Below are 20,472 nucleotides of genomic sequence, written 5' to 3'. Positions count from 1 at the left end.
CATTATGAAACAGCCATAGTACTGACATCAAGTGGCCTGGATGTTGATGAGATTTTGTAGTAAATCCATTTTAAACATGGTCAACTCCATGTGGGTGCCAGTGGTTTATTTGAGGAGTACAAAACAATTTGGATTCCTCATCTCATGTGCACCTAACTTTTTTATTTATCTATTTGTATATTTACATTTCTTCTATAATCGCTTTCATAAATATTTCTTGCTACCTTTTGGTGGGATAAATGGCTTATAATTCCTTTAAGTCCTTTAATTCCTTGATTTTTTTTTTATTAAGAATGTAGATCCAATAATTTAATGGACCCCACCCCCAAAGAGATATCCAATAAAAATCAACCAAGACAAAACCCAAAACCCTAGCAACATTTCTCTCCATAAATTTATTTCTCTCGTGCTCATGCACAGACACACCACCCTCACTTTCTTTTAAACTTTTAAGGTAAACTTATCTTTTCTAACAGACATTACAGATTACATAAAAGGGACTTCCCATTGCTTATTTGGCTAAACCTGCAATATGGCTGACTTAAAAAGAGTTTTGGTGTGGGTGGGTGTGCTCATTGAAACACTTTTCAGCTGCATACTGTTTGTTTTCCAGATTTGGTATAAAGCAAAATAAAAACCTCACAGTGAAAACAGCAGAGAAAACACAGCACTATTAAACAATTTAAATCCTTCCAGGACTCCATAATGCAGTTCACAGGACCCCAAACCCTACTTTACATAAGTAAAGATTTTTGGCTTTGATGAAACTACAGATTGTCTTCAAGATGGAGTAGATATTTACGCATACATTAATCAGTACCAAGACAGTGCTTAAATTCTCTGAACAAAGCTTTAACCATGAAACATAAGAAATTATAAAACAGATTAAAAAGTTAATTTTGGGATAAAAACAAGACAAAACAAAAATATACACATAGAATCTTATGCAAAATAAATACACCTATATATATATTTTATATATATATATATATATATATATATATATATATATATATATATATATATGTATATGTGTGTGTGTATATGTGTGTGTGTGTGTATTCTTATATATTCTTCTGGTTTGTTCGCTGCAAGTCCAAAACATCTTTGAACCATAAAAAAGTTTTAAAGCTCGTTCACGCACAAGCAAACATCATCTTCCAGAGCAGAGTGTTCCACTTCCACAGAGCCTGACTCACTGGAAAAGTTTTTTCAGTTTGGGATAAAAAAAAGTAAACTAAAATAAAAGTCCCTATGTAACAATAGCTACACATACATAGACACCGATTCAAACGAGCAGGACAGATGATCAAAATCCATCAGTTAGTTGACTTGCAATAATACATGGAATCAACATGCGACATTTCTCAGTGTCTCTATAGTTGAAAATTAGCATAAACTGTACAACAACATGCTTATGGGTTTTTTTTGGGGGGGGGGAGATATTGGATCAAGTTGTATGTTTATAAACAGAGAAAGGTCAAAGGTCATTTTTAACATGTTTGTTGTATGTGGTGCTTAGTCACTCCCTGAGATGCTTCATGGTGTTAAGGACTAGATGCAACTAATGTGTTGATTAGTTGAGCCCATGTTTCTTAATTTTATTACCTGTGCTTTCTTTCTCACTTACCCTCAATTGCCTCAATTTTGTCTCACTACCCCCCCCAACATACATGTACACACACAAATACACACAAATGTTACTACACAAGTAAAGTGTAGATTAAGAGAACTAAAATGACTCCCATATCTCAGCCTGTCTCAGTGATTCACAGTATTCACACCGACACTGTGAGCAGGCGTCCTTTAAAATAAGAAAATAAAATAATCTTTGTTTAGTTTATTATTAAGACTTCCTTCCCTCCCAGACACCATGACCCTGTGTACAATCTTTAAAATGCCTCTTAGTGTTATGTTTGGAGAGGGCACTCTCTAATTCCAGAAAAACACTGGCTGCTCCAGGGGTAATCGAGAAAACAGAATCCAGAAGACTCCTCCATAAATTTACTCACACACCCCCCAAACACACAAAGACACATCTCCACATAGTTGTAGACAACTGTTTTGACAGATTTAAGGTTTATGATGATAGCCATGACTATATGATTATAAAATCAGAGTGTTAATTGTGCTGTGGGGCGTGTGTATGCATGCCTTTATGTCAGACATCCTGGATCCTCCTGGATTTATTTGTCAGGTTGCAGACAGTGTGTGTGTGTGTGTGTGAATGTCAGCTAATGGTGTTAATGGTGGTTTCTATGAGTCTGTTCCAAACAGGTATATGCATGAGTGGGCGTCAGAATGCGCTCTCGCCGTGTGTGCTGTGATTGGTGTGGCGAGTGTTGTTGCAGTTCTGCTCGTTGAGGAGGGAGGTGTGCTCGTCTGGCGGAGTGTCTGTGAGGGGCAGTGTGAGCGTGTTTTCTGAGGGAGATGGGGGTACTGCCGGCGTGGTGTTCTCCACAAACGTCTTCTGGTCAGCACGCGTGTGCCCGCTGTCTGGAGACTGGGGTGAGCTGTCCAACCGAGATGCCATGAGACCATTCTGATACTGTGATCGAGTGATCTGAGAGACAGTGAAGTAGGAACAGTTTATCAGATTGAACCGTTATGATTTTTGCAACTGTACCTCAGTTCCAACAAAAGTCTGTACACGTCAAACTTTTTTAGGAGCTTGAAATGAAAATCAGACATCCAGGTTTTAGGAAATTAGTGTCTTTTATGACAGGAATCACTAAACAAAAGTTTTTATTTGCATTGTGTGGGCCAAACAACAATGCTATGATCTCACCTTGACAATCTGGAGGTCTGTCAGTGCACGAACATTGAAGTCAGGGATGTACTGTGGCAAGGGGGCACTGTTGAGATGCATGTTACTGCCACTGATTGACTGAGACTCAACACGATCTGTGTGGCTCAGAGACGCTGAACGGTTCAAACCACTGAGGTGAGATGGAGAGCGGAACTCTAACGGACATGTGCACACAGACACACGCACACACATGCGCGCAAACACATGCACCCAAGAGCAGGACTATGTGAGGCAGGAATACACAAAAGCTACATACAGAAATTCACATTTTAGTCTGATATCCACACACATCGCAAGCTCAACAAACATGATATGCACTGAAGTATGAGTGCATAGGATATGCATACTCCTTTAAAACACACAAACCTAAAAATACCAAGCCATGTCAAAACTTTAAAAGAGTCTGAAAGAGACACAGACACAGAGACTGGAAAAGAAACAAAATCTTTACTTCACTTTCTAATCTTAGGAATGAGGGTCAAAGATATCAGTTAAAACTACACAATACAGAAATAACATAAAACAGAAATAAATAGAAACCCTTCAAAAACTAAATCTGGAAAGTTACAAAAAGCAGGCAAAACGTTGTTGTTGCATATATATGTTTGGAACTTGTGTATAGCAACAGATGAAGAGCTGAAAATAAAATAATGCCTTCGGTGTACATGCAGAGCAATACTGAGACAGAACAGAGCAAATGCCTCCAAACACAGGTGTACTTTTAGCCACCAGAAGTACTGGGTACAATCGTGTAGATAATTGGAGTGTGGCCAGGGTTGGTTAAAGTTTATAAATGATAACCTACAGCTGGGCATAATGCAGTTCTACACATTCAGTCGCTTGTAAATTGTAACTGCTGACTCCACTGTTGTACTCTGTTGACTGAGTGTACTGTAATCTGTGCAAGTTGCATCAACTTTAATGAGTAACAAGCTTTGACCAAACAGTGGATTTACACTGGTCATTCATGAAAGAGGCCATTGGAAACATCGCTGAACTGTGCCGAGAAGAAAACAAGCTGCCATCAGTCTGGTAACTTCTTGTAGCTCTTTTGGTAGCCAAAAGATACCAACAATTTATGCGTTTTGTGACCCTGACACTCCAGTAATCAAGTAGCTCCCCCTATTGGCAGAATAGGGGGAAACAAGCATCTGCTGCCAGCTAAGGCTTCATCTGACCAAAACAAAAATATAATTAATAGGGGATCAGCAGGGGTGTGTGTGTGGCATTTAGACGAGATGGACCGTTCCATTGTAATAGGGGAGTAAGGTTCAAACATTTCCCTCCAATCTATAGTTACAGTGGCCTCTCCAGCTTCTCCTCACCCCAGGAGTATAACAAATAAAGGAGAGGACGTTCTAAAAATAAAATCACTTCTCAAATAAACACAAGCTGAAAAAAAAAAAAAAAAAAAGAAGCAAGTCTGGTAGAAGCCAGACTTTACATGAATATATCAATACGTAGTGCAATCTTAGTAGTGGAGTCATTCTACATTTTAATTTGCCTGAATTCACTGCTGATCTAAGATCAGCTTCATCAACCTTGCTTCTAACTTTAGACATCAGGGCAACACTACTGCAGTTAATGCAAGTGTCATTTCTCCCAACAGTACAGTTAATGTGTCCATCCTGGCTTGGGTTAGAGCAGCCCGACATGCCAACAGTTACCTGAGCAACGGGAGAAGAGAGAACGCCTCTTTAGAGAGGTGTGTCTGGGGCGAGACGCGCTCACTGAGAGGTTAGGGGGAGAGGGAGAGAATTAACATGAGAAACAGAGGAACTGAAAGAAAAGGTTTGGGTGTGACAGAGGACTAAAGGGAAGAAGACAGAGAGAGAACAGCAGAAAACACTGCAGAACAACAAGAACAACAGACCTGCATCTGAAGAAAGAATGGATAATAGGTTGTAATGCTCAACTACAACCACTAGGTTGCAGTAATATAACACGCAAGAATCACAAATGTTTCCAGTGCCATTGTTTCTTCCCATGGTTGTAAGATGGGTGGCCCTTTGAATGGATTACACATGGATTACGACATGAAATTACTGTTGTAGGTTTTTCTTGGTGGTACCATCATGGGCTTTATCGCCTACATAAAAAAAATATATATATATATATATAAAAAAAAAAAAATCCCCTTCTGATGTTCTCTTAGTTGCTGAAAATTGAGTGTTGCGTGGGTTCACAGCCCTGTTAATTACTGATGGGGATGTGTACGTGCGTCTGTTGGTCTTACCTAGCGTGGGAGCAGTAAGCGCCATAACACCATAGAAAGAAAAGGGCCCAGTCTCGAACTTCATATTCTCGTTGCCAGCCTCCACCTCCACGCGACCCTGTGGACCACACGCACCACACACGCGCACGCAGCAAACCACAGAATTATATCTCAACATTTTAAGTGCTGGGCTATGATATAATAAAGAGGAAAACATCCTAAAAACATCTTTTTAAAAAGGTCATTTTTTCCCCCAGTGTAAATATGGGGACAAAAGGACAGGATGTGCGTGTTGGATTCAGTCCGTTATGCGTGCACGTGCGTGTTGGATTCAGTCCGTTATGCGTGCACGTGCGTGTTGGATTCAGTCCGTTATGCGAGCACGTGCGTGTTGGATTCAGTCCGTTATGCGTGCACGTGCGTGTTGGATTCAGTCCGTTATGCGAGCACGTGCGTGTTGGATTCAGTCCGTTATGCGAGCACGTGCGTGTTGGATTCAGTCCGTTATGCGAGCACGTGCGTGTTGGATTCAGTCCGTTATGCGAGCACGTGCGTGTTGGATTCAGTCCGTTATGCGAGCACGTGCGTGTTGGATTCAGTCCGTTATGCGTGCACGTGCGTGTTGGATTCAGTCCGTTATGCGAGCACGTGCGTGTTGGATTCAGTCCGTTATGCGAGCACGTGCGTGTTGGATTCAGTCCGTTATGCGAGCACGTGCGTGTTGGATTCAGTCCGTTATGCGAGCACGTGCGTGTTGGATTCAGTCCGTTATGCGTGCACGTGCGTGTTGGATTCAGTCCGTTATGCGAGCACGTGCGTGTTGGATTCAGTCCGTTATGCGAGCACGTGCGTGTTGGATTCAGTCCGTTATGCGAGCACGTGCGTGTTGGATTCAGTCCGTTATGCGAGCACGTGCGTGTTGGATTCAGTCCGTTATGCGAGCACGTGCGTGTTGGATTCAGTCCGTTATGCGAGCACGTGCGTGTTGGATTCAGTCCGTTATGCGAGCACGTGCGTGTTGGATTCAGTCCGTTATGCGAGCACGTGCGTGTTGGATTCAGTCCGTTATGCGAGCACGTGCGTGTTGGATTCAGTCCGTTATGCGTGCACGTGCGTGTTGGATTCAGTCCGTTATGTGAGCACGTGCGTGTTGGATTCAGTCCGTTATGCGTGTATGTGTGTGTTGGATTCAGTCCGTTATGCGTGTATGTGTGTGTTGGATTCAGTGAGAAGGGAATGTGAGAACTGCAGCATTAACATAGCAGAGTTAATCTTTACTGAGACAACACTGAAAGCGCGTGCGCGCACACACACACCCACACACACACCCACCCACAAACATGCCCGCACACACGTGCACAAACCCATGCACTCACAGAGAAAGTTAGAATTTACAGAAGATGTGAAATACTGAAATAGAAAAAAAAAAAACTGACTAAGAGAAAACGATTTAGATTTCTTAAAAAAATGGTACAACTTTTGTTGAACAGGTGAACAAATAACAGGTACAACTCTTATCTCTTTCAAAACAAAAGCACACACAAAAACAGTCACACTTGCAGCACACTCGCTGTATAGCAGAAGGCCAAAGATCATTCTTGTCAATGATAAGCATACAAAGTAATATACTTACAAATAGTTAAACACATACTAACTGACCTGCCTTTCATTCACTCCATTACACACACAGAGCAACTGCTCAACAATGCTGAAGAAGTACAAAACCACTTCAACTGAAAGCTGAAGTACAATCCAGTTTGTGTGTACATGTGTGTGCAGGTGTGTGTCCCCTTCTGATCTTTGGCACGTCACCTCAGTCAGTGTGCCCCAAAGTTACAACATGACATCAGCAAGACATACAACTGGGGAACACACCAGTGCTGGAGATGCACAGGGCACGTGCGCTTCTTGTTTTTAACACTACACAAGCTTTTATATAAAAGTAGCATATCTATGATATTACTGCATTAATTGGCCGATAAGCGCAACCTGTAGAGCTGGTGTAAGAGTCTCTCCCTCTCTCTACCACCCCCTCATCTCTCTCTCTCCCTGAATGCCAGTAAAGGTCAGTGGGAGATGTTATTAAAACTTGTGAGAAGTGCTGCTGTGAGCTACTGTTGCTAAGCTCCTCAACTCTCCACTACTTCCTCCTGCTCTCCCTCTCCTTTCATCCTGCACCTCCCCCGCTCCCCCCCCCCCCCGTTCATGAGGTCATTCTTCCATTTTTTTTTTGGTCTCCCCTCACACCTTCATTTGGTCGCCCACTGCTATTATCTCACTCGCAATTTAAAATTAGGTAACCCGTCTGTTACGTTCCCCTTAACATAATCCGAGCCAAGCGGCTCAGGGGCAGGGCAGGGGAGTATGCTTCAGAAAAGTGATTCAGGACAGGGGTATCGCTGCCGCGTCCGTCTGTGGGATTTGTCCAGGCGCACGTTCTCCTTCAGCGCAGAGCGAAGGCGTTGGGCGTAGGGAGGGTTAAACCAGTGCAGCCCAAAATAATCGTCGCCAGGATCGATCCCCACCCCCACAAAAAAAACAACCCACTATAAATCCCGTCTGCCTGCGGGTAGGGGGCTCGGGGGACGCGGCGTGGCCAGAGCATGGTTGGAAACCGGGCGATACGAGCGCCACGCTTCGCCAGGGGCACGGCTCGTAAACGCCAGCCGCTCTGTGATGGCTTCCGAAGAGGGATTGACGTAGCTCTGCTTCAGCTTCGAAAACATCTCCAAACCCGGATTAATCTTTCATGAAGGTCACTCTGCTCTCAGCAAGAAAACAGCAAGTGGGCTCGCTAATTGTCCTCCTCCAAGCCCCCTGAGAGAAGAAAATCGTACACGAATACATAACAGGAATTACAATAATTATGCCAATAGCTATATGAAGCCATTACTCAAATAAGTCTCAACGAGAGCTGTCACCACTCAGCACGCCTATTAAGTCTATTTATGCAGTACGTAATGCCAAACTTGTTATTGTACCCCTGAAGAGAGGAGCGACAGGGGGAGAATCGAGAGTCACATTGGGGTGTCATCTTCTAGCTCAACAATGGCTTCATTCTGAAGAGTACATAGTCACCATGGAGCAGAAGCTCAAGGTAGACATTAACTGGGACATCTGGACCATCAACAGTGAAGCTCTCATTTGGCGTAGGAGTTCGTCAGCCTTTAGGGCAGCTATACCTCATGATTTCTGGCTCTTTTGTTACGTCACACGACTTCATACTTCTGCTAAGGTCACCATGGTATTTTTCTGATGTGGGGCAGGTCCGGATTGCGTTTACATGTAAATAACTCAGTTAGCACGGACCACTCCGTGTGTGAGCGCTATAATTTGCCCCAAGCTAAGATGAGACCACTAAGACCACTTGGGGGAGGATGGGGTATTTCTGGCTAATAACTATTTATAGACTAGTATTGACATAACAACAGATGGTAGAATGTTTCTTTGTTTGTTTGTGTGTATGCACAAGAGAAAGAAAGAGACAAGGTGAAGTGAGGGGTTTACATTAGGCTGAAAGCTCATATTCACACACGTACACACAAGATACAAGGAAACGCGCACGCACGCATGCACATTATAGCCGCCATTCTGAACTTGGTATAAACTTGACCAGCTGCAGTTTGCAGGACCAAATGAGAGAAACAATCATTCCAATCTTTGATGTAGGGCGGGACTTAACCGTACAACCACTGTTAATTGACAGCAGAGAGAGCCACTGCGTGAGAGGGCTTAATCGTGAAGGCACAGTGGTCATAGGCAATGATGAAATTGCTCTGCAATCAACTCTTGTAGGCCACATCTGCTCCACGCCTAGCAAGGGGCACTAGATGAGGAAATGCCCTCCTGTGCACTGCCCATACAGTGTGGGGCTCAGGAAGAGAGCGCAACACAGACCAGCCCGTCCCTCCAGCATCTGCATGTGCACTAATTATTTTTGTAAGGGTCATCTATTTGGATTTGGACTTAAGTGAAGCTCAGCCTCCACTGCCCCCAAAGCCAACCCACAAACAAATAAACAGGAGAGGGCAGGCTTGAACCTCGTAACAGAGCCAAACGTAATTACAGACGGCAGGTCCAAAGAACTGCAGCAGGGAAACTCAATCTACACTGTTTCATCTATAGGACAATCTGCTGCTTAAGAGGAGGTTAAGTGCCCAGGCCTTCCCTCTGATGTCTGAGCTCAACGGTCTTGTTAACCCTTTTTAATTGGCTCCAGGCCTGCTTCCTAAACCCGCCTGATTGGCTCCGAGAGCCCTTCAACCTCCACCTTCGCGAGCTTTTTACCTGACGCTATGGCGACTATTCGTCATGGAGGGATTGCATAAATTCAGAGGGAAAAAAACGTCCTTGATTGTATTCTATAAGTCTATATTTACAACTCTGGCATGTAGAGTTCTTTGGTCATCCTGCATGCATTTGTCACCAGTTTTGGCTACAGGACCACTGCCAATATTATTTTGGAGACTAACCATTCACCACACAGCATTAACGCTGACATATCAGGGGTGTGGATGTGTGGGTGTTGAGTCGCTACAGGTTTACCAGACACTATCACATCAGCAGTTGGGTTCTTACACAGATTGTTGCGCGTGTTGGGTTGAGAGTTGTCCACCACCTTGAAATAACCATCTAGCTGCAGTTATGAGGTCAGATACGGATCTAGAGGTTCTAGATAGATAAAGCAAACTGTGCATGGCAGCAGATGGGTGATATTAGCTAAGAGAACACCTACAAGGTGACTGGTAAGTGCACATATCAGCCCAGTTGCTCATAAAAACTATCGTGGGTCCAGCCAGCCATTGCAAACCCTGAAACTGATCCGATCACGGAGATCCATCCAAAGTAGATAGGGGCTGAGCCAGGAGCACGCGAGCATAGCATGTGCGTGTGAACGGTTACCTGCAATATGAGGACGAAATAGTCGACAGCTTTGCCGCGCTGGTAGATGTAGTGCAAGGGTGAACGCTTGTCGTTCTCGTTGAATTTGATCTCCTGGATCACGTAGGGGTATTTGAGGATCCGCAGTAGGATCTTATCTGAAATCTGTGATGGACTGAACAAATTCACCTCTGCAGAGAGAGAGAGAGAGAGAGAGAGAGAGATGCATGTGGGAAAATTAACGTTGGCATGATCACGAGTTATCAGTCTCAGACATGTACACACTGATATAACAGACATACTTGCACATTCTCTCCCGCACACACACACACAGATTTGCGCTTTTTATGAATAATGTCCTGTGCTTTCCCTGTGCTATGTGAGAGACGATGACTTCACCCTCCAGACTACAGTGAGCCTCCCACCTGCCCCAATCCAAAAACAGAAGGGTTTGTTACCACCAGCAACCCACAAACTAGCCAGCCCTCAGCAGGAGGACAGCACTGCATGGGATCTCATAAGCAGGGGCCATAAACACCATGCAAACACCACAGCACCACTGAGTTTAAGTGGCTACCTCTGAGCTCCCATATTTCCCCCAGTTGCCAAAATGCTCATTTGCTCCATAAATGGCTCTAAAATGCACTTCCCTGTGGAGATTAAGATTCTTTAACATATTATTTTCTGGAAACAGATAAGACTCCGAGACTCCTCAAAACCCACCCCCTGCTTCCAATATCTGTGGTGTCCAAGTTGTTCAAATGAGACGCAATCGGCTGCGCACCTGTGGCAAGGAAGCGGTGGGCAGCCAATAGCAGCTGAGGAGAGATCTTCACTTTCGATTCGCTCTCATGTTTGAATGCGGAGAAGTCACGCTTGTTCTTATTGTGGGCCACCCTCTTCCTGTTACGGTTGTCAGCTGGAATGACATATGAGCAGGAAATATCACTAAAAACTGATATTGCCAACCAACAATAAATAGAGACATAAACAGCACTGTAAACTAACAGTACCCAGTAACAAAGTGAATGAATAGGCATTTGTTTCAGGATATCAAAATTAACAGCTATTGGTCATTCTGTGGGACTGGTCATGTGCAAGTAGTAATAGTTCATGACTAAGTAAATCAAAAAGCGTGTTACTCTGCCTCACAAGCTAATGTGCGAGTAAAACTGGTTGTGCGTTTTGGTGTCTGCACATCTGATCATTGGTTCTCAACAGTTACTCACTGTAAAGGTCAGACTCATCCAGAATCTCCGATTTGATGATCTCTTCAATGACATCCTCTAAGGTGACCAATCCCAACACCTCGTAGAATGGATCCCCCTCCCCTTCGTTGTTCACTTTCTGCACAATGGCCAGGTGAGACTTCCCTGTGTGAAAACAATTCGGTCAAACAGATCGACAGATGTAGGGTTCCCCCAGTGGACCACAGTGCAGAAGCCCCTCCTCCAACTAAGAGGTTCCAGCTTGCTATTAAACTGAAAATAGTGCTCACGTGAAGTATTAGTACTTAGGTAGTTGACTGGGGCGGCTAAGCCACACCCAACTATTACTCATTACTGAAAGTTCTGTAATGATGTTTGGGCACCGTATAGTGCAGGTTTGCCAACTTTCTTTAAAGTCCCTTTGATGCATGTTGTGTGACATCAATAAGCATTTAGATACAATTACAGAAACCTTTGGTTACTTGAACGTGTTTGGTAGTTATAGCAATGTTTGTGGTTTATCGAGGACCATGAACACCATGAAAATGTGCAAGGAAGAAACAGGAATGTTTTTTTTAAAAGAGGAAAAAACAGGAACTTAATATGACACCTTGACTAGTGTTTATTTAACCATGCACAGCGATTTTTCAAAGACATTTATACCATAGTCATCGTCTTCATCTCATGTGATGTCTGATGCACAGACGGGACCAATGCATGTGCACATGCTCACAAATGTATACATGTGCGCGCACACGCACACACACACACAATTCTGTCTCTTATGTAGGTCAGAAAAAGACAAGAGTATCCTCTTTCTAAAATTAGAATGGGGAAAAAGGTAGAAATAGACCCCTCGCACTGGCAGGCCTTTTCGTATTGTTAACACTCTGGGAAGGTGGTCGGTGTTGCTTCCATCTTTGAGAGGACAACTCGTGTAAGCAAAAAGAAGAACTCAAACCAGAGGGACCAAGGAGATGACTATTAACAGGAGACAGAAAGACAGAAGAGAAAACGTGGCATCGTTAAGAGCAGGGCAAGGTTTGCAGTTCATTTACCAAATGACTGATTGCTCCTTGAACAAGTCCTTTGGTCCACAACATATTAAAATATTAACAAGAGGACAGGTGTCACTACTAGTCTAATTCTACTGCATACTAATGTGTAGTCACTGCTCTATTAGTCTGACACTACAATAGTTACTTCTGTATTAGTGTAATACTGCAGCTGATTAAGGTGTATATTTACTGTATTAGTCTAGTATGCTAGTGTGTATAGTTACTGCTGTATTAATATAGTACTACACCACACAAACATGTAGTTACTTCTGTATTAGTGTAATAACTCATCAGATTAATGTGTGTAGTTACTGCTGTATTAGTCTAGTATTACAGCAGGTTAATGTATAGTTAATGTATGAGATCAGATACCCTTGAGTATATTCTTACTCAGTTTCAAAACACCAGGCACTTGAAAATCATGACAGCAGTCAAGTCCACAAGGAAAATATGAATTCGTCTGACAGTTGAAAATAAAGTTTAATTACCCAAATTCATGTTGTTATGAGATATGGACAAAATGACAAGATGCAATGATCATATATGCCTTTGATGTAATATTTTTATTCTATACGTTAAAACATCTAATTCTGATTCCTCAGGTCATAGGACACTTTTCCACTTCACCTCAGTCTGCCCTAAATGAGCTCTGGCCCAGAGCAGATGGTAGCATTTGTGGATCTTGTTTATATATGGTTTCTTCTTTGCATGGTAGTGTTTTAACTTGTATTTATGGATGCAGTGATGAACTGGGTTCACAGGAGTTGCTGAGCCCATGCGGAGATTTCCCCACACAGAATCGGCTCTGTTTTTACTGCAATGCCAACTGAGGGCCCAAAGATCACACTCCTCCAATATTGACTTTCAGCCTTGTTCCTTACACACAGAGAGGTTTCCCTGATTCTCTGAATCTTTTAATTATATGTACCATAGATGATTAAAAGACAATTTAAACATAATGTTCCTCAATGTAAAATTTTCTAAGAATATGGGGTCTTATAGAGAGGAGGTCACCACATCACCTTCTGAAAGACTCCTTCTCTCTGGTTTGTTCTTTTATACCAATCACATTACTGAGCTGTTGTCAATTAACCTTGTAATGGTCACCCATTATATAAACGTTTATGAATTGCTAAGAATTGTTAGCATTATAAATCTTTTGTGGCCCTGTTAACTTTCTTGAAGCGTGTTGCTAGCATCAAATCCAAAATGGCCATATACTTCTTAGTTTCAAAATCTGATATGTTGTCTTTGTAGCATTTTAAATTAAATATATGGTGAAAATTATTTCCACATCATTGCTTTTTTTTTTTTTTAATTTATTTATTTACATTTATTTATTTACACAGCCTTCCAAACATTTTTGGGAACAGGGTTCTTTCTGTTTCTATATATTTGCAGTTCTGACATATGCAACAATTAGGCCATGCCATCACAAGCCTTGTACTTACATGCCTACTTGATAGAATAAGAGTACAGACAGACAGACAGACAGACAGAGAGAGACAGAGACAGACAGACAGAGAGAGAGAGAGACAGAGAGGTATGAAGAGTCAGAAACAAACAGAATAAAGAGAGCAATTAAATCTACACCCCACATGCCTTATATGTGGAACATCAGGGATCTGATCATTGATTGTAGAACACATTTGAATTCTAGATTTGTGAAAACTGCCCCAGGCCGACTGCATGCTACATGACTCTGAACGAGGCAATGGCAGCGAAGCACTGCTGACACGCACAGTATCCCTGCCTTTAGCCGCTGCACACCGAAATCAGTCTCTTGAGGGCATAATTCATCTGAGCAGCACTTCTGTAGAACGGGTAAGACTCTGCCTTCTACAAGACATGGCAGATATGGTCTGATGTGAAGACGTGCATTCTCTCTCTCTCTCTCTCTCACACACACACACACACACACACACACACACACACACACACACACACACACACCAGTTCTCGCTGACTCATTGGTCCCTCTGGTTAATATAAATGTTGCTCTTTCCTCCTCGCTCCCTCCTTCCCAACATACTTCTGTCCCCTCGAGCCCTAAAGCCATTTGTACTGCACCCTAACTGCACACCACCACACCAGCACCAAGGACCGTATTAAGTTCATTTGGTCAAACGTCCTCCACCACAACTGCGGCAGCTAAATTCCTCCCACACAGACAAAACCCAAACAGGTTTGAGACTAAAGGTGAAGTAAAAATCTGTGTGTGGGACAATCCCCCTACCCCAGGAACTGTTTTAGCACCTCAACGTGTAAGCAAATGGATTTCTCTCGACAAAGAGGATCCAATACGCAAACACAACATGCAACACCTAATTTGACTGTAAACAGATGGGTTAAAGTTTTGCCAGCAAAGAGCTTGAGGTAGGGAGTTCAACTGCCGGACCTGCTGATCCGGTTTCCTAGCAGCCGCGACGGCAGAACAAATCACTGCAATTTAGCGTCAGTAAATAAAAAGGTAGCGTTACATAAAGATACACCACCAAGCAGGTTACTACCAAAATAACAGGGGATCAAATATTCCTTGTGAATATTTTTATGGTTTTATTTTTACACAAAATCAGACTAAATTATTAAAACGGGACTGAGTAACTTAATTTAAAGGTTCACACAGTATCAGCAGACTCTCCAAATTACATTGCAGTCATTTTCTAATTACTTTTATTTAAAAATCACATATTAAAATTTAATACCGAGAGGGCTAGAGAGCTAGAGAGGGGCCTAAAATTCATTCTGACAAAAACAATTCTTAATCAAGCTCTTCCTACCACTGCTTTTAATGACCAATGTTTTCTTGTATATAAAAAAGTGCAGGCTTGTGCAAGGAAGAAGGGTTCATTGGGCAAGAAACTGTTTGTGGGGAACAGGAAGGGCTGAGGAACAGGAAGCGCCCTCCGGTGTTGTGACAGGCCACGTGGAAGCACACGTGATCTGCAGTATCAGTTAAACATGACTTATGAGCGAAGGGGCAAAAACATTACTTATGGACCTTTAATACTCTATACCGCCGTCTCTGTGCTGCTTTAATGAGACGACGCAAGCCATTCACAGCAGCGACATAAATGCAACGCTAATAAGTAGCTTAAAGTGGTTAACAAACAGCATGTTAATCCAACAAAGCCTTCATAATTCTTCCTACTAAAGTCCAGTATCGGGTCATTAGTATGTTCTTTGCTCTTTTACTAAGATTGCTTATGTATTACAGACAGTGGAAAGATGAGTGGCATACCGCAAATCACGCGCGTCTGTTGTCAGCATGCTAACAAGTGTGCGCGCGTGTGTGTGTGTGTGTGTGTGTGTGGGGGGGGGGGGGGGGGGGGGGATAGACGAAACAGCGAGAAGGCATACAGAGACCACGCCTGGGCTTTCCCTGTGCTCTGTCGTTAGAAACCTCTCCATCATTACACCTCTTCCTCTGTCCATCCATCCATCTGTCTCTCCCTCCCTCTGAACATGCACACTCAGCACAGGAAGAGAGAAAAAGGAAGAGCACGTTTAAGAGGACAGTGCCATTGGACTGATACTAAACTCACACAGAAACACTTGCAGACAAAGGGACACACAGCATGTTGATCTTGAATGTGGTGCAGGAGGAATCGACTTAGCACAACCAAAACAATCAACCAAACGACGTTTTGGCTAGAGCAGTGAGCCCTTCCATCTGCCAGAGAGCACCAACCGCCTGTCTGCTAGCTGCAGCCACTGAAACAGGCCTGTTTGCCTGGCTTCCCACAGAAGACGCCACAGTGACGTGAAAATGGGTTGTTTCTGATGACAAACACAAAAATGACCCAAATATCATGGGAACAAATTTAAAGGATGATCCTATAAAAAAAGAAAAACAGCCTGAACGCACAAAGAAAGATGTTTTGACATGCACTCTAATCTTGGCCCAAATATGATAAAAAAAACATTTCCTGATTTACATGTCTAACTCCAATACCCTCAAGTATACACATATTTGCACACTCTTTTTCCTTCACTCACACTCACACACACACAGTAGCAGTAAGTGTCACTCAACCCATTCCTGGGCGTGGGCGACAACCTGCCATGGGCAGGTAAGATAGGGCCGAAAGAGCAAAGGTGAAAGGGTATCGGAAAAAGGAAGCAGCAGATAATGGAGGCATTGCAGGGTAGGGACAGGAGGCCTACAGCTCAGAGACATTCAAAACCTACAAGGAGCATCAGGACTTTGGATGGCTTCTCTTCAGGGGGCTGCAATCAAGTTTTACATCCAAGGAAGAGAGCTGACCTGGGATCAGATTTCTCCTCATAATCAGTGTGCCGCTAAAGACAAGAAACTAACCCAGAAACAGCCCTTCAGTTCAAAAGATACTTTCCGAGCTTGTGGCGGGCTAAAAGGTGTAAAGTGACAGTACAGATTGTAGATCAGATAGAGCAGTCAAGTGTAGTGCTTTCACAAAGCAAACAGATCCCAAAGGGACAGAAATCATACCCATATGACCTCATGCTACAAATGTTAAATGTGGTGTTTATGTCCACAGAGATTTTATCATCATCATCATCAGATTTTAGCATTTATCAGATAACAGAAAGACTCTTCTCAGGCATTAACCTTACAGCAGGGTGATGGTCACGTCTCCACTGCCTTAAACACTTGCAAATACTCAGATTTTGCTAGTCACTGTGCATTATTTGGCAGATGATCTACAAGGAGAGGAAAAAGGAGCTGAACTCTTACGCAACACAAACACGCGCACAGACAGAGGGATGAGAAACGTGCCAAAGCAGCAATCTGAGATGGGCAAGCTCACAATAGCCTACACACAGCACAAGACAATCACGCAAATGATGAACAGGATAAACATGTTTGAACACTGATGCTGCAGAGAGCCTCCAACCACGACCGAAAGTGCCATTCGAACGGCTGACCACTGCGTCTACCGTTAGGGCAGTAGCGGTAATCCGTGACGGCCGAGAGGTTCAGCTATAACAATCTGGCCTTAAAGTTGTTTAAAACAATGACAAAGAACCCGACCTGGTTAAGGGCACCGTCAGGCGGGCTCGCAACCCCGGCGACATCCTGCCCAGCCTGACAAACACAGGACTGCACACCGCTCTGCCTGCCCCAGACTCCGGTTAATGCACCAAGGTCACCTTAGTCACCAAAAGCCAATAGACTCTGGCTGGGATGGGAACAGGGCGGCCAGATGCTGTGCGTGCAACCCCATGGAACGTATAAATGTAAACGTAAACCAGCCAAAACAGAGAGAAGTTAGTGATGCAGGCATACAATGCTGCTATACTGTGCAACAGTAGGTCTATATGAGTCAGTTATGTGCTAAATCAGAACTATATATCAGACATCTCAGGGCTGAGAATCGAGTGACGGACACCACCACCCCCCCACCCCCGAGCCTGCATTATGTATGGTTACGTACATTAACAACAGAAGCAATAGCAACAGTGAAGGTCCACGCCTTTTGAAATGGATTCAAACCTGCTTGCATTTGCCACAGCAGCCGTAATCACATGCTGACTGCAGTCTCGCGTCTTATTTACATCACTAATGCATCAGAAAATAAGAGCTAAATACAGATGGACGAGGGCACGAACTAAGCGAGCTAAAAGCATTCAGTGCAATATTTAAAAGGGATGAAGACCACAGATACTTAGGAGAGAGGGGCGATGCTGTTTATAGCCAACCTTGAGAGAGGTGAGACACAGAGCCAGCAGGTGAGTGTGTGTGTGTGTGTGTGTGTGTGTGTGTGTGTGTGTGTGTGGTTCAGCAATCAGCAAGAAGGGCAATAAGAATTAAATTAACAGATGGTTGTACAGAATAACTAAGCTACTTAAAACCAGCTGCAAGGTCATAGGTTTCTAGTTCATAGTTAGAAAGAAGGAAGGTGTGACTCTTGGACCATCACTGAAGAGCTCTGGCTGCTCTGATGGATGTCCACATGCTGTAATCTTGCAGGATTGTTTGTGTGAGTTAGGAAGAGGGAGCAGTCCAGGAGAGAAGGAGTGTTACTGACTATCACAAAGATCCACAAGTGTGAAGCATGCAAACTGATTTTAACTTCCTCAGCACGGACTCAGTATAAATATTTATATTTACTCACTCGTGCATATAAACGTTAAATGTTCAAATTCTAACACCCATGCAAGCTGTGCTTAAGAGAGCACCAGGTCTCAAAAGCTTCATGATAAGACCTCACACCTTCTCTCCATGATCCAGGAAAGTAAAAGACAGGCATCACCTACCTGAGGCATGTGTGTGAACACGCCTTGAATAGCCTCTCTGCTCGATGCCCAGATTAGAGAGAGCGTGTGAACGGTCACCCAATGCCGCCGGCTGACCAACCTGCGTGTACTCTGCGAAGCCAACTGACCTTTCTTAAACTCCTCCAACATGGAATCCAGCTTGGTGTCGTGGAAAACGAAGTGCACTGGGTGGTTGTAGAACTTGGTGATGGTCTTCAGCGTCGTACAGTCGTCTGGGTCCACGAAGGCGAGGTCTTTCACGAAGAGAACGTCAACAATGTTTGTGCGCTCGTCCTCGAACACAGGGATGCGCGTGTAGCCGCTCTCCATTATCTCGGACATGGTGTTGAAGTCCAAGACGGCGTCGCTGTGAATCATGAAGCAATTGCTCAGCGGCGTCATCACGTCCTCGACCGTCTTGGTCCTGAGTTCCAGTGCTCCCTGAATCATGTTCAGCTCCTCCTTCACCAAGTCGTTATACGGCTCGGTCACTTTTAGCATCTCCACGAGCTTCTCCCGGTTGTAAACCGTACCAATCTCCTGGCCTAAGATGCAGTCCAACAGTCGGCTGATGGGATAGGACAGGGGTAAGGTGAGCAACATGAAGAATTTTGTGAGCAGGATAGTATTGGCCCCCACAGCCAATCCATGGCGAGAACACAGAGCTTGAGGCACGATCTCGCCAAATATAACAATCCCGATAGTGGAAGCGACTACGGCACCCACACCTGACCCTATCAGATCATCTAGCAGAATAGTAAGAGTCGTGTTGACTAATACGTTGCCGAGAAGAAGCGAGCACAACAAGTAGTTTCCTTCCCTGCGGATAGGCTCGATTTTACGAGCATACTTTTTCTCCTTGTCCGTGCCGCAACTCTGCACGATGCGCAATTCCATGGGGTCCAAGGCCATGAGACCGAGATTGAGTCCACTGAACATACCTGACAGCAAGAGGAGACAAGAGATCAGGATCACCTGAAGCCACAGGGGAAGCAGGGACTTCTTCTCCTCAACGACACGTAAACTGCCGTCGTTCTCCCCTAATAGGTACCACTTGCCATCCTGGTCATTCCTGACGCACAAGCCATAATCCCTGTGCGTCTCGCTCTTTCGGAGAAGTTTGATTTTTAACCTCAGAACCCCGGAGGTGCCTTTGTTACTGACGGTCATGCCCGCCATAATAAATATGTCTTTGGTGAAATCAGCACAAGTCCTGTTAAACCTCCCACCGATGTGAGCGTCGCCATGGTCGTCCCCCAGTTCCACGAACTTGATCTGCGACCAGGTGTCATTGCTGATATGCAGCCCGTAGAACCTCAGGAAGATGTTGCTCTCTTCGGTTACCTGTATGACCCCGTCCTCGGTAGTCGTGGCGGGCTTGTCGCTTCCCTCCAGCCGCATCCCGAGGATACGGCTCTCGCTGCCGATCTCGACCACGGTTTCCGGCGCACTTGCACAAACCCCAGTCCAAAGGAAAAAGAAAAAAGCCAGCGTATTCCCCTGTCCACACCATCCTGTCGCCATGTTTGTTACACTCTCTGCGAGATGAGAGTTGACGTCAGCTACTCATTTCGCACTGCCCGCCCGTTACTAACATGACACCAATGAAACCCCTGGCTGCATACGAAACGTCATCTAATCAAATAAAGCGAGCCCCCTTCGCCGTGCGCTTTTAAGGAAGGTTGAGCCTGGTGTGTTTTTTAAGGTGGACTGTGGTCGTTCTGTCAAGTCACGGATTCAGGCGCCACGTTAACGTCTCTGGACAGGTGCAAGAGCCCGTTTAGCCAAGCGCGTTAATGCTACAGCATTGCCAGTTTGTATTCTTCTGTTTATATTTCAGCACATCTAAATGCCTTACTATATTTCTAGCTCGTATTCATTTCTTCACATATTGCACACTCGAAGATGTATTCACAGCTGTTAGTTGGCTTTTCAGTGCGACACTGCGTGCTCTATGTATAGTCAGAATATCGATATCCAGTCCGGATGTGGATACGGGGAAACAGTTCGCACCCTCTAGTGGTTCGCTCTGAGTAACGAAGGTCTACCTGTATTTGAGCT

The 20,472-nt window shown here is 44.1% G+C and overlaps 1 protein-coding gene across 3 annotated transcripts; it reads right to left on the bottom strand.

The window, feature by feature from the left end:
• Positions 1-1,377: 1,377 nt before the first annotated feature.
• Positions 1,378-20,385, bottom strand: cnnm4b (cyclin and CBS domain divalent metal cation transport mediator 4b). 3 transcript variants are annotated; one of them, XM_027023173.3, is made up of 8 exons: positions 18,540-20,381; positions 11,135-11,278; positions 10,690-10,824; positions 9,927-10,096; positions 5,046-5,142; positions 4,477-4,539; positions 2,789-2,964; positions 1,378-2,563 (listed from the first exon to the last, which is right to left on the bottom strand). In XM_027023173.3, the coding sequence occupies exons 1-8, from the start codon at positions 19,933-19,935 to the stop codon at positions 2,297-2,299; spliced, it is 2,448 nt and encodes an 815-aa protein (XP_026878974.2). In that variant the 5' UTR covers positions 19,936-20,381; the 3' UTR covers positions 1,378-2,296. The 3 variants fall into 3 exon arrangements, with proteins under 3 accessions (XP_026878974.2, XP_026878975.2, XP_081570061.1); XM_027023174.3 differs by lacking the exon at positions 4,477-4,539 and having other exon boundaries at positions 18,540-20,380; XM_081713935.1 differs by lacking the exons at positions 10,690-10,824; positions 11,135-11,278 and having other exon boundaries at positions 18,540-20,385.
• Between the last annotated feature and the right edge of the window lie 87 nt (positions 20,386-20,472).

This window comes from Electrophorus electricus, chromosome 5 (assembly GCF_041902795.1).
Source record: "Electrophorus electricus isolate QZ-2024a chromosome 5, ASM4190279v1, whole genome shotgun sequence".
Taxonomy (NCBI): Eukaryota; Metazoa; Chordata; class Actinopteri; order Gymnotiformes; family Gymnotidae; genus Electrophorus; species Electrophorus electricus.
The sequence above is the reverse complement of the archived record's forward strand: the minus strand, read 5'-3'. Positions and strand labels throughout refer to the sequence as shown.